General features: G+C 41.9%; 1 protein-coding gene across 3 annotated transcripts in view; it reads left to right on the top strand.

Moving 5' to 3' along the window:
- Positions 1–12,862, top strand: part of kalrna (kalirin RhoGEF kinase a) — a 254,875-nt gene that overhangs the window by 85,191 nt on the left and 156,822 nt on the right. For all 3 annotated transcript variants that reach the window (XM_036138726.1, XM_036138725.1, XM_012878426.3), the window contains exons 11-14: positions 794–925; positions 2,769–2,867; positions 2,945–3,076; positions 6,894–7,016. In XM_036138726.1, coding sequence (XP_035994619.1) covers positions 794–925; positions 2,769–2,867; positions 2,945–3,076; positions 6,894–7,016 — 486 coding nt within the window. The remainder of the gene's footprint in view (positions 1–793; positions 926–2,768; positions 2,868–2,944; positions 3,077–6,893; positions 7,017–12,862) is intronic.

Below are 12,862 nucleotides of genomic sequence, written 5' to 3'. Positions count from 1 at the left end.
AAGTATTTAGTGAATAAATAAGAAATATAAAAAGTGACAATGAAATTGGGAAATGAATGCATGTAAAATCAGCTCATTATTATGAAATATTTGAAATTCTTCTTTAAAAATGTGCAATGATAATATAAAATATTATTTCACTGTTCTGAGTAATACTGGAGAACCCAATATTCAGCCAGACAGAGTTAAGTTTATTGAAAAGAGTGGTGAGTAATGGAGTAGTGGTAGACAAAGCAGGCAGGCAGAACCAGACTGGATGGATAAGTAGGACCAGGCAAGCAGAGCCGGGTGCAGGCAGTGCCATGTGGCAGCTCCCTTTTGGGCACAAAAATTATGGACCTAAAGTGTTGGAGAACAAAACAGCAAAAACCCAAAATGACCAGCATGTGTGGAAGTCTAGCTCCCTGTTCTTGCAGCTTGAATGAACAGCCAACATTCCTCTATAGTAAATACCATTTTATCTTTTCTGAAATGCATTTTAAATACCTTACTTAGTGTTTTCAGAGTTTTCTTCCTGCACTAACAACTTCCTCATTTAATAGTGCTGTCAGTGCAACCTGGTATCCACCGCAAATATGATTTTTTCATAACATATTTTCTTTGGGATTGAAATGGTGTTTTTGGAATTGAATTGAATTTAAATTTGACATATTCCTGAGTGACCCTGGTTTCCAGGGGGGGGGGGAGACCCTAAGCAGATCAGTACGTCTTCTGTTATCCTTCTGATATGTGATAGAATTCAACAGAAGCAGACATAGACTAATTAATTCAACGTTTTACCCTCATTCCTCAGTTCCTGTCAGAGGTGGAAGCCTGGTGTAAAGTTTGCAGTGAGGGAGGGTTACCATCCGAGATGCAGGAGCTGGAAGTCGCCATCCATCGCCACCAGAGCCTGTATGAGCAGGTAACCCAGGCCTACACCGAGGTAAGCCAACCACACTGCCAAGAGCCTGGAAACTGCTAATGAGCCACACACAGCAAAGCTTACAAGGGTATTGCTCCACCTTTGCTAATTAAAAGATTGTTTTATGTTGTAGTATTAATCTGTAAACCTGCACACTAAAGTCCTGCTGCTGTTCATCAACTGAAAGGTACTAGATGCCAAAGCAACTATTAAACTTTCTGAAAATACTGTTAATGTGCACCTTCATGTTGCAGATCCCAGATTTTTACTTGATAGAGAATGGTAATATAACTGTGTGCCGTCAGTGCAGCAGACTGTGATCGGCTGGGATAACATGGTGGCACTGGCCCTTCAAGCTGTCCAAAAACACACCGCTAAATTTAGCCCTGGAGGGCTCCCACTCTTCCCTGTTCTTTGCTGCTGGCTGCTGTTTTATCTTTAGACAAGCTGTTGCTCAGTTTATGCTTATCCATGAAAAGATAAAAGAAAATAGCCTATATATATATATATATATATATATATATATATATATATATATATATATATATATATATATATATATATATATATATATTCTGTGTAGAAACCAGTCCTGCATTGTGGCTGGCAAAAAAGAAATAAAACCACAAAGCACGTCAGCACAAACAGGGACACATGCACTTTTTTACATATTCACCCTAAGCAGGAAAGAGCTCAATTCACAAAAGTTAAACTGGATTAATTCATGTTAAGATTTCACCACCTAAACAGTTTAAACTAAATTCCCACTTCAACCATGAACTAGCTCTCATTTCTTCATTATTCTTATGATATAAAGTCTAAAAGGATTTACATCAGTTATATCACCAGCTTCGTTACATTTATTTATTTCTCTCCTGTTGTCATTGCTCCCATAATTTCAATTTTATGATATTTTAGATGAGGTTGAATTCTCACTGGAGCTGCAGGAAATAAAATGCTGTAAACGTCCATTTGCTGTTAATTGATGCTGAAGGGGGCAGAAGAAGAAATCTTCATGTGCCATGGTAATTATACATTCCAACAAAATGAGCCGTCTGCATTTAACCCATCCCTCAGGGAGCAGTGGGCAGGTTCCAGCATCCGGGGAGCAATATGGGGCTGAGGGTCTTGCTGATAGCAGCAGTCTGCAATGTTTGAACCGGGTTCTTCCAGCCTTCTCAGAAGATAAACGCACTGCTATAACCACTAGCCACCACTGCCCCTAAGGTCATCATGAAGAACCTGAATGAATAGTTGAACTAACAATTAGACGTGATTTGAATGATTCTGAATAATATATTTTAATAATTCTTTTAATAATAAAGGAATCTAGACAAATTTGAGGTCAAAAGAACAAGAAAGCAACGTTTTAGCCGGAAAGCAATTATCTCTGAACTGTCATTCATCAGCAGCTGCACCACATGGACAAAAAAATCTGACAAATAATTCAGCCAATGAAAAAAGGATAAAAATAACACATTTTTAAATTTTGTTTATGATTTTATTTCATATTTAATTTAGGATTAGAGATCATGACCCAGATAATCCAGGTATTTCAAATGGAGTAATTGCAACCAATGGTGTCCAGGCGCTTAGCAGCAAGGCAAGGCAAGGCAAGGCAAGGCAAGGGTAAATTTATTTATATAGCACAATTCAGTACAGAGACAATGCAAAGTGCTTTACATGATTAAACCTCAGGATGAAGAGCATCCTGAGGTTGACAGGACTCAGGGATCCTCTTCCTTTCCCCACCTTCAAACATACAGTTGTTTTGATGGGAATTCATTTCTTTTTTCTGCTGTAAAATAAATGAAACTTTCTTAGAAGTGCTGTTTCTATGTAACACACCTGTTTATGTGTTCAGGTGAGTCAAGATGGCAAAGCTCTGTTGGATGTCCTGCAGAGACCCCTGAGTCCAGTCAACTCTGACTCCCTAACAGCGACGGCTAATTACTCTAAAGCGGTCAGTGGCATTGGATCAGTATCACATAACCTTTAAGCATATGGACATCTAATGTAAACCTGTGTGAAACCATTCAGGTTCACTGCATCCTTGACGTGGTCCATGAGGTTCTTCACCATCAGCGGCGCCTGGAAAACATTTGGCAGCTTCGAAAAGTCCGACTGCACCAGAGGCTACAGCTGTGTGTGTTCCAGCAGGATGTGCAGCAGGTATACACCCACAAAGCTGTGGGCCACCAACATATTGGACAACATTTAGGAGCTCTCACTCATCAGAAGGGAAGGAGAAGGAAATCTTAGGCTGGGAAGACTTGATCACTGAACTGATCTTTAGTTGCAGAAGCACTGTTTCACATCTTGGTTGCATGGAGTCACACAGGATTCTGCCGCCTGTTTTCTAGACCAGCACTATAAGGAAATATTCCACAATTCCTTTGCAGGTTATGGTTTTACCTCAGAAACAGCATGTTTGACTCCCAGGTTTACTATTAGGTTAAGGTCCAGAGATCGGGCTGGTAATTCCATGATTTGGGTCCAAGGTCCATAAAAGGCAACATGGCCTCTGCAAGTGCAAGAGAAACCTCTCCATAGGATGACACCTGAGCTGTCATGTTTCACATTAAACTGTGACTGGAATGTTTGGTGGTGAGCTGAAAAACTGTCTGCAGCCCAAGACTCGGAAACAATAATTTTACGTTCACTGGTCTTTAGGGCAGAATGTCAACGTTGGCACACTGCAATCTCTTCAGCCCAGGTAAACAGACAAAAAGAGGCAATTAGAAGATTTATGGACATAAATTAGAAAGTTATTTGGTGCTCGGACCCTGGCAGAAGACATGAACGCTGCGAATGTTAATTTTAGGATTAGGATTAGTGAAGTCTTCTCCCGGGTTCTGGACAGTGGTGGTGGAGGCTGTAGGGGAGAAGTGGTCAGGTGAATCTTGAGAGCGTGAAGGAGGAGATGGAGGAGGGTCAAAGCGCAGCTGAAGAGCAGGAGAATCCATAGGTGGAGCGCCTTATAAGCACCTTATTAACGCAGAGCGACAGGCTCTGTGGTCGCTTCAGGAGGCAATCGGTGGATGTAGGTGCGCAGGGGTTGAGATTTCCAGCTTGAACTTTCATGCAAACGTTATTATAACCTTCATCCTTGAATAAGGGTCCCCTGATTGGCTCCTATTTGTTCACACAATGGATGAGCTCAATGATTGAACTCCTCACTGTTTTTAAACTAAAATGATTTAGTTGTACAGAATCATCAGCATGCATGTCATGACTGCAGGTTTCTATTACTTTGCTTTAGATGTTGCAGAACAGAGGAGAACCAGCGCGATGTGTTCATCCATCCCCGCTGTCCTCTCCTTCGGCCTGCTCCATGTTTAATGTAGACATTCCTGAGATAAAAGGCTTTCTGCTGCGCTGCTCATCGCTCACAGCCACAGAGCCAGCGAGGGTTTGGAGAGGTGTCAGACCACATTCCTGAAGTCTCTATGGACATTAAGGATCTCCAAATTGAATATCACAGCTGTATTTATAAACAGTGACAGGACTGTGATTGGCTGAGGGCAACAAGGAAAAGGGATGTAATGTGAATCTGATGTAACAACGATCAGGTTGAACTAAGGTTAGGGTTACTATTGCAGGAATGTTTCTGAAGGGGTTTTGAATATAAAGGGATATACAATAGTTGATTGTATAACAGTAGGAGTAAGATATGTAATGTCCGTCACCAGATCCCCCCCCCATGGCCAGTAGCTTCAGTCTTCATGGCTTCTCTCTTTCGCCTTCAGACAAAATCATAGTTTTATACTCCTCGTGACTAACTCCTTTTCCATCTTCACAAACTAGCACCAGTATGGATTAAAATAAAACAGGATTTTTCAAAACCTGTTGGGAGCTCGCAAATCAGGCTACCATTCTCTGGCTAACAGAACCAGAAGCCCCCCATTCCCCTTAAGTCTTGACCCAAGATCCTAGTCATCAGATGGTCATGTCAGCAGTAGATATGCTCCAAAATGGCTCCAGCATGGTCTGCAGGGCAGAAACTCTACACATTAGACAGATTCTAAAAACTGTGGCGACAGCCATCTTCACTCCGTATTATTGGTTCATTCAGTAGTATTTGTTAAGTCAGGAGCCGGGGTCAGGTCAGACCGTTTCAGACTACAAATTTAGAGATAAGTGTTTTAATTTTGACAACTTGGTGACATTATTATGAGACCCCAGAGAGGGGCTGTTAAATACAAGCACTAAAACAAAGCCACTGGCTCAAACAGAGAACACAGCATCGTTGCCTGTTGTACTTGTCAGGCTTTACTTTCCATCAGACCATAGGCAGATGCACACAAGGATAGACGTGCAGAGAAAGTGAGAAGAGTTAAAAAGTTAGATAGAAACTTAATGCCAGTAGAATACAAACCAGTAAAATGAGGTTGTTCCAGCCTGAGTTGTAATAGTGCAGAATGAAGCTGAGACAGAACATATGATGTTGCTTTAGTCCAGCTGCAGTCAGCTAGCTTCCTACCTCACACTGAGCTCTCCAACTTACTTTTTTCTTCATGAACCACGAATAGATCAGGGGTGTGCTGCTGTGCTAATGTGGTGGAGATCTTATGGTCAATGTAGGGGACGGAAGTCCAAGGTCATGGTGCACAAGTATTCAGGAATATGTTTCAGGAACATGTAAAGAAAGCAGTTATTCATGGAACAGAGCATATTTTCTCAAATGGTAGGGAGCTAATAGAAATAAAGGAATTCACACCAGGCTTACAGAAAAAAATTACGACATTTAAAGAGTTTATTTTCAACTTAGACTTTATTTAAGAGTGTTGCCAGTGTGTATGATGTGTGTGGAGTAAATGTGTGCCTATGTACCTAAACGTGTGGGGTAGATGGAGGCTGGAGTCAGGGGGGATTTGTGCCGGACCGATAGCTAAAAGAGTGAAAGCAAAGGTTGACAAGATGGTTGTGAGGCATTCCAAAATCATTTTAAACCTTGTCACGTTCAAAATATGAAATTCTCCCTCTAAAAATCCCATTCAACACAAAAACCTGTGTCCTAAGATTAGCACACCGAGCTGAGTTTAATTTCACTAGGCAAGCCCACACCTGTAGAACCAAGGAATAGAACAGACAGATCTAAGTGTACTTGCATGGAATATTGTTGTTTCAGTCAACATTATGATTATGATTATTATTTAAATGGTATTTAAATTCTCTTTTATGGGCTAACCTTTGATTAAAGGTTTCTTCCTGTATTCTCCAGTAAATTTAACTGAAATCCCATAAATTCGTATTAATGAACTTGGAAAGCTTTCAAACTGTAACAGCTGTAACAGAGTAGGATGCCATAGACATAGACAGTGAAAGAAAAGCAGATGATTGACTGTGGCGCCCCCTAAAGGACATGTCAAAAAAGAGATTATTGTTGATATTTCAAATAGGAAGTCTTTTTTAGTACATATATGTTAACACAAAGTAAACCATAGGAGTTGTGTTCTAAGTATCTATCCTTTGCTAAGGAGGCTAGTAGCACATACAGAGACTACTTCTGTGTGGCGACTATAGAGGGAGAGGGATGTCTGAATGCAAAGCCCACTCATTCATTTATCAGGCTGCCTCTGTTTGTGCTATAGCGATTGTAGCTAAATAACTCTGCCATTAACAATGCCAACCAAAAGAGGATCCGTGATTGGACAATAATCACTTGCCCAAGTTCCCACTGAAACTCTGGCTCCCCTCTTTTTTCACATTGTCATTCACTTCCTTTCTCAGACAAATCTAAGAAGGCTTTTTCCAGCAAAACAGCAAATTTGGCAGTTTTTCTTTTTGACCTGCATTTAGAGATATATCAGGAAAATGACAACGAAGCCTAGAAAAGAGTCTTTATACTATTTACTTTTCCTAAAATAAATGCATCCTTCGCAAGAAAGAGACTGAATACATTAGCCTGTGTAGTGTTATGGAACCCTCGTGGCTCTGTCTTAGGAAACAATCCCTATAAGATCAATGTATGTTCTGTATCATGCAGGTTTTGGACTGGATAGAAAACCACGGTGAGGCTTTCCTCAGCAAACACACGGGTGTTGGAAAATCGCTTCATCGAGCCCGAGCCCTGCAGAAAAGGCACGATGACTTTGAAGATGTAGCCCAGGTGAGTCTGTCTGCGCTTCAAGTTAATTATGTACTTTTGTGACTGTGTATTTGCCTCATTACAGTTAGTTTTTTTTTTTTTTTTGCATTTGTATGTGTTAGATCAAACAATATTAAATGTTTAATGTCTATTTTAAATGACAAACATCCTTCCACCTATCTTCTTCCTCTTATCCGGGGTCGGGTGGCGGGGGTAGCAGCTTCAGTAGGGAGGCCCAGACGTCCCTCTGCCCCGGCCACTTGGGCCAGCTCCTCAGGAGGAACCCCAAGGCGTTCCCAGCAGAGAGACATAGTCCCTCCAGCGTGTCCTTGTCAAGAACCAGAGACAGATGGACCCAGTATTCAGCCAGACATGAGAGGTTTTAAGCAAAAAACGGGATTTAATAATAAAACAGGGACAGGCAGACTCAATGATCAGAAGGGCAGTCCAAAATCCGGTACACTAAAGGCAGTCCAAATTAGGCAGAAGTACAGACAAGGATAAGGCAAACTCAGAATATCACAAGGCAGGTCCAGGTCAGAAAAACAGGTAAGCAATCATACCGGGCAAGAAAATCAGGTTTAGGGATCAGGCTGGCTCAGAATCAAAAAGGCAATCGGGTCGGTATCAACAGGGCTATCAGAAATAAAACGCTGGATAAGACTCACCAAGTGGTTTGAATTGATCTGGCAGATTGCAGGAGGAAGAGGCAGGTATAAGTAGGGGAGTGAGCAGGTGAATGGAGTGAAAACTAATTACTGGCATGGGTGGAGCTTATCAGGAACAGGGAAGTGACTGGAAGTAACTGAAACTGATTGGATGGTGACTGGAGAAGAGGAGTGACAGGGTGTTGACTAAGAGGTGAGCTGGCAGATAGCTGGCAGGTGAACTGAGTGACTGATTAAAGGCTGGATACAAAGAAGTGAACTGAGCAGGCCAAGTGACTTAATAACAAACTACTCCATAAACCAAAACAGAACCTAAACCTAAGACTAAACAAAACACAAGCTATAATAGAAACCAGACAAGAAAGAACCCAAAACCCAAACTGATTTTAAAGGCCGGAGAGTTAACTAATAAATCAAAATGAACAAACAGCCAAAACAAAACCCAAATCCTGACAGTCCTGGGTCTTCCTCTGGGTCTCCTCCCGGTGGGACGTGCCTGGAACACCTCACCAGGGAGGCGTCCAGGAGGCATCCTGACCAGATGCCCGAGCCACCTCAACTGGCTCCTCTGGACGTGGAGGTGCAGCGGCTCTACTCTGAGTCCTCCCCAGATGACTGAGTTCCTCACCCTATCTCTAAGGGAGTCTATTATAAATGACAAATATTGGTCATGCAATAAAACAAGCAGTTTTCTGTACCAGAGACAAGAGACTTTCTGTGACTCTCAAAGCACTTAGCTCTTTACCATACCACAAGCAAAAGGTTCTCCGCTGTACCAGAGACACGGTGCTTTGCCAAAGCAGAGGCAGGAGCCTGTCTGCAGTAACAGAGGCATGAAGCCCTCCGCCACACAACAGGAGCAGGACTCGTCACTAGAAATGGAGAAACGCTATCCTTTAGTTTGCTACCTTAAGCTTTCTGTTCAGATGGGTTATGCAACAGAAAGCAAGGAGGGGCGATTACTTTTTCACATAGTACCAGCTAGGTAAATATTTTAGCCTATAGGTCCGGTTATTACACAGGTTCAGTTTAAGTGTTTATTAGTTTTACAGGTCAGGCTGCAATCATGCCTGAGTTTGGCTGGTAAAATTCAACTTAGCTGGCCAACAAATATGACTTACTTCACTTAATTGAAGAGTTTGTGATAAATGAAATCATTATCTGAAAATGAAATGTCTTTACTCAGGTTTCTTTGTCTGATTTAAGGGTAACAATAAAGCACAAAATGAAGACATCTGTAATGGGGACAATGTTTTCTTAAAACTGGATTTAACGATTATCTGTGCTTTCTGCATTATTCTTAAAGTTAGTTTTCCAATTGATTGTTTCAAAGAGTCATTCAGGTTGATAAATATCAATGAACTCCATTAAAATGCTGATTTAAAGATATTTTAATTAAATAACCATTTTAGTTTTTGCCTGCTAACATCTGTTTGTAATCTTAGCTGATTAATCCTGAACTTTCAAAGTCCAAGGGCCTGGTTGCAGGAAGCAAACAGACCTAGATGTAAATGACCATATATAGTCAAAAGATGTTCCTAATTCCCCCTACCCAGATGTTCACAGCCAAGAAGCTGAGGTTTTTACCAGGAACATGAAAACAAAGAAACATGTTGAAGGTTTTAGCCTTTTTACATGAATGGAGAAAGCAAAACACACACACACACACACACACACACACACACACACACACACACACACACACACACACACACACACACACACACAGGGGGACACTCCTTGGCTTTTCACGTTAAAGGGACACATCAATGTTTTGGTCTGAATTCCTCGTAATAGTTGCCGTCAGCCCTCCTTCACCCCTGAGCTGAGGCGTCTGAGAGCAGCTGCTTTTGCTTCGGCCTTTTTAAATGCAGAGGAAGCACTTCACACCTTGCCACGGTCCTGGGTTCAAGTCCAACCCTGTACAGAGTGTGCATGTGTGGGTTCTCTCCGGCTGCCTCCCACATGACTGTCAGGTCTCTCTAAGTTCTCCTCAGGTGTGTGTGTGTGTGTGTGTGTGTGTGTGTGTGTGTGTGTGTGTGTGTGTGTGTGTGTGTGTGTGTGTGTGTGTGTGTGTGTGTGTGTGTGAATGTGTGTGTGTGTGTGTGTGTGTGTGTGTGATGCTGCAGATAGGCACCAGCACCCCTCACCACCCCATGAGGGACAAGCGTGTAGGAAGATGGATGGATGAGGACTTACTTAGACCACATAATAAAGATTAGCTGATCTTTAAAGATGAAAAGATCAAGGTTTAGTTAATGTTATAAACCTATCATTTTGAAAGAAATGAATCACCTTTTCAAGTACTTATTGCTAAATTGCAGTTATATGGCTGGAAATTATCCAGTTTGTAGCTGATTTATGTATTTTTAAGTCTTTATTTATTTAACTCCTAGTCTCGATAAGACCATGGATGACTTTATTTCTTTGTAGCCTGAGAGGTCCAGTTAGGGTCTTTATTAAACGACAGGAGATTTGTCTTCCATCATGTCTCTGCCCCTCCCCCAGACTTTAACCCGTTGTGCCTCACAGCATAATAATCCCTTGTAGATTAAACTTGTTTTCTGACTAATCTGCCTAACATCTGAAACATCCATTGACAGTTGTGAAGAGCCCTGCTGACAGCATGTTTGTTTCCTTACCTCCCTCTAATTCTACCTCAGTCCAGAGTAAAACATGTTACATCTCAGCCGTGAAACAGTTTCTGATGCAACAAATGTCACATCCTCCCTCACCTACCAGACCAGACGCGCTAATCCACTTTTCCTGCCGATTACTGCTCACAGCTTTAATATTCAGACCAGATCATGTCCCAGCTTGGAAGGCTGTATTAAAAGTGAAATATTAAGCTGCTGACTTACAGAATTTGAACCAGACGGGGTTGGGGGATGGGGAGGGGTAGTTGTGTTTATTCTGATATCCTTGCACAGCTGTGGCATTTTGTTGTAGATGTCACTAAATTAGTCAAAGCTCGCATTAAATCAGATATGGCAGCCATATCTTAAAGGAGTCATAAACTGGTGTTTTACATATACAATCCTTATGAAAATGTCTTTAAATTCAGTCATTTTAGGAGAAAATGTTTTAAATTTAAACGCGACAATTTGACTTGCGTGTATGCGTGTTCATGTGCTCCCATGGAGGTCTTACTGGTTAGCAGCATGATATTAGCACTTTATGTGATAGCGGTCCTTTGCTCTGGCACACACAAACACATGGAGCAGTTTACAAACATCCACATAGCGCAAAGAAATGAAATAAGGAGGAGATTTTAAACCACAAACACTAGAAATGTGTATCTTACATGGGGATGTCGTGTTAGCAACATTAGCAGTTTGCCGTGGTTGGTTTGCCATTGTTTCTCACAATAGGTAAAATGTTACACAAGGAACTGCAGATGCTCCCTGACTGTTGGCGTCGGCCTTTCTCCAAACGCAGGCGTGACGCCGTCTTTGACCGGTATTGTCCCAACTTAACGGAACTCTGGTGCAAAATGTGAAGCGCACAAAGAAAGAGTGGCAGGGAGGATCACCGGAACATCGTTATCAAAGATGGCCTTAATCCAGCGCTCCCTGCTAGTTTGGCCCACAGATGCAGGCAAACTGGAAACATTTGCATGTTTATTTTGGCAACCAACAACGGAGCAGCTGACATGCGCGCCACGTTTGGATCATACTTTTAACACAAGGCGTTAGTGGCGGTGACGCTACTAAGTGATTTCAGGTGGTTGATGAGAGGTGGGCATGGCTTCCGTTAGCGTCCTTCCAGAAGTGACGTAAATCAAGGAGGAGCACCAAAATCTCACGTTGTGGAAAGCGCACTCTTGCGGGTTTTTCTTGCTTGTACTAAAAGCCCCCCCCCCACACACACACACACACACACACACACACACAACAAGTTACTTTCACACTCCTAATTTTCTGAAATATTTTAACTGAGGGCCCACACCAACACACCAGTTTAACATGAAAAGGTCAGATTTGCAGGTGATGACTCCTTTAACTGCAAACTCTAATGTGATAACAGTGATGAAACATAAAGATGAAGCTCCCTTACCTTCATATGAACACCCTAAAGTTTATAATCACACTGACACAATAACATATTTAACTTTGTTAGTTGTAGTTAAAGGAGCAATAAGTAATACTGGAGAACAGCCATGGTCAAAGGTGTGAAACTCCACTGCATTATTACTTCCACAGCATAGGTCTCTGATGTTTTATTCTCTTCTACTTCTGGTCTGCTTCTCTTACTGGTTTCCATGTTAGCAGCCTGCTGCTCTTTGGCTAAGTTAAAACACCAAATGCTGCGCTCTGTTTTGGGAACCCTGGGAACTCTCATATGATTGGCTGTGGAACCAGGAAGTAAACACGAGCTACACTCTGAACCGAAGTAGTTCCAGACCGTACCTCTAGGTTTGAAAGGAGAAAAACATGACTAAGACGTTGTTGATGGAGAGGACCGACTGTTTATAGGGAATGTTGCTCCATCCTTCCATCTCATTTGAAAAGGTGACAAATGAGAATGATTTTGATTCATTTTGTAGTACATTTCTCATTTATTGCTCCATCAATACAGAAATAGCAAATATTGAAAAATTGCAACAATAAACAGTCATGGATAAATTGGTGTGAGATCCAGAAACATCTTCAGCACATCTTATTCCTGTTAAGGTGCATTCACATTGAACCCAAATGGCGCCACAATGTTGCCACTTTGGCTTGCTGTCGCCCTCCTGACATTATTGCTGTCCGTTCACACAGCGACAAGCCAGAAATACAATGACGCTTTCACTTCCGGCTCCTCACTCACTTTTCTCCAGGCTTGCTCCTTTCTGGACTTGTCTCGTTAGTAATAATTGATTGTGTCATACAACTTAGACAGAAAGGGAGCAGCTCTGTCTCGAGAAAGTTTATCTTTCTCCCACAATTAATCAACCATAACAGCTTAGTCTCCGCCCCAGTCCTTCACCCCACGTCAAAGCCACATCCAGTTTCTGATTGGTTGTCGCGACAAGAAACAACCTTTCAGATTTTTCAACTCCAACAACCGTTGTTTCGCATCCCTTGCAGGTTTCATGTCGCTCTGGTTTCGCTTTAATCAGCAAAATTGGGCATTTTGCGTTGCTTTAATTGCCTCTGTGGCTTAGCGTAGCATAGCTTTGCGTCACATCGCTCCCGCGTTGCACCTGTGCATACG

Source organism: Fundulus heteroclitus, chromosome 7 (assembly GCF_011125445.2).
Source record: "Fundulus heteroclitus isolate FHET01 chromosome 7, MU-UCD_Fhet_4.1, whole genome shotgun sequence".
NCBI classification, from domain to species: Eukaryota; Metazoa; Chordata; class Actinopteri; order Cyprinodontiformes; family Fundulidae; genus Fundulus; species Fundulus heteroclitus.
This window is presented reverse-complemented; position numbering and strand designations above follow the sequence as displayed.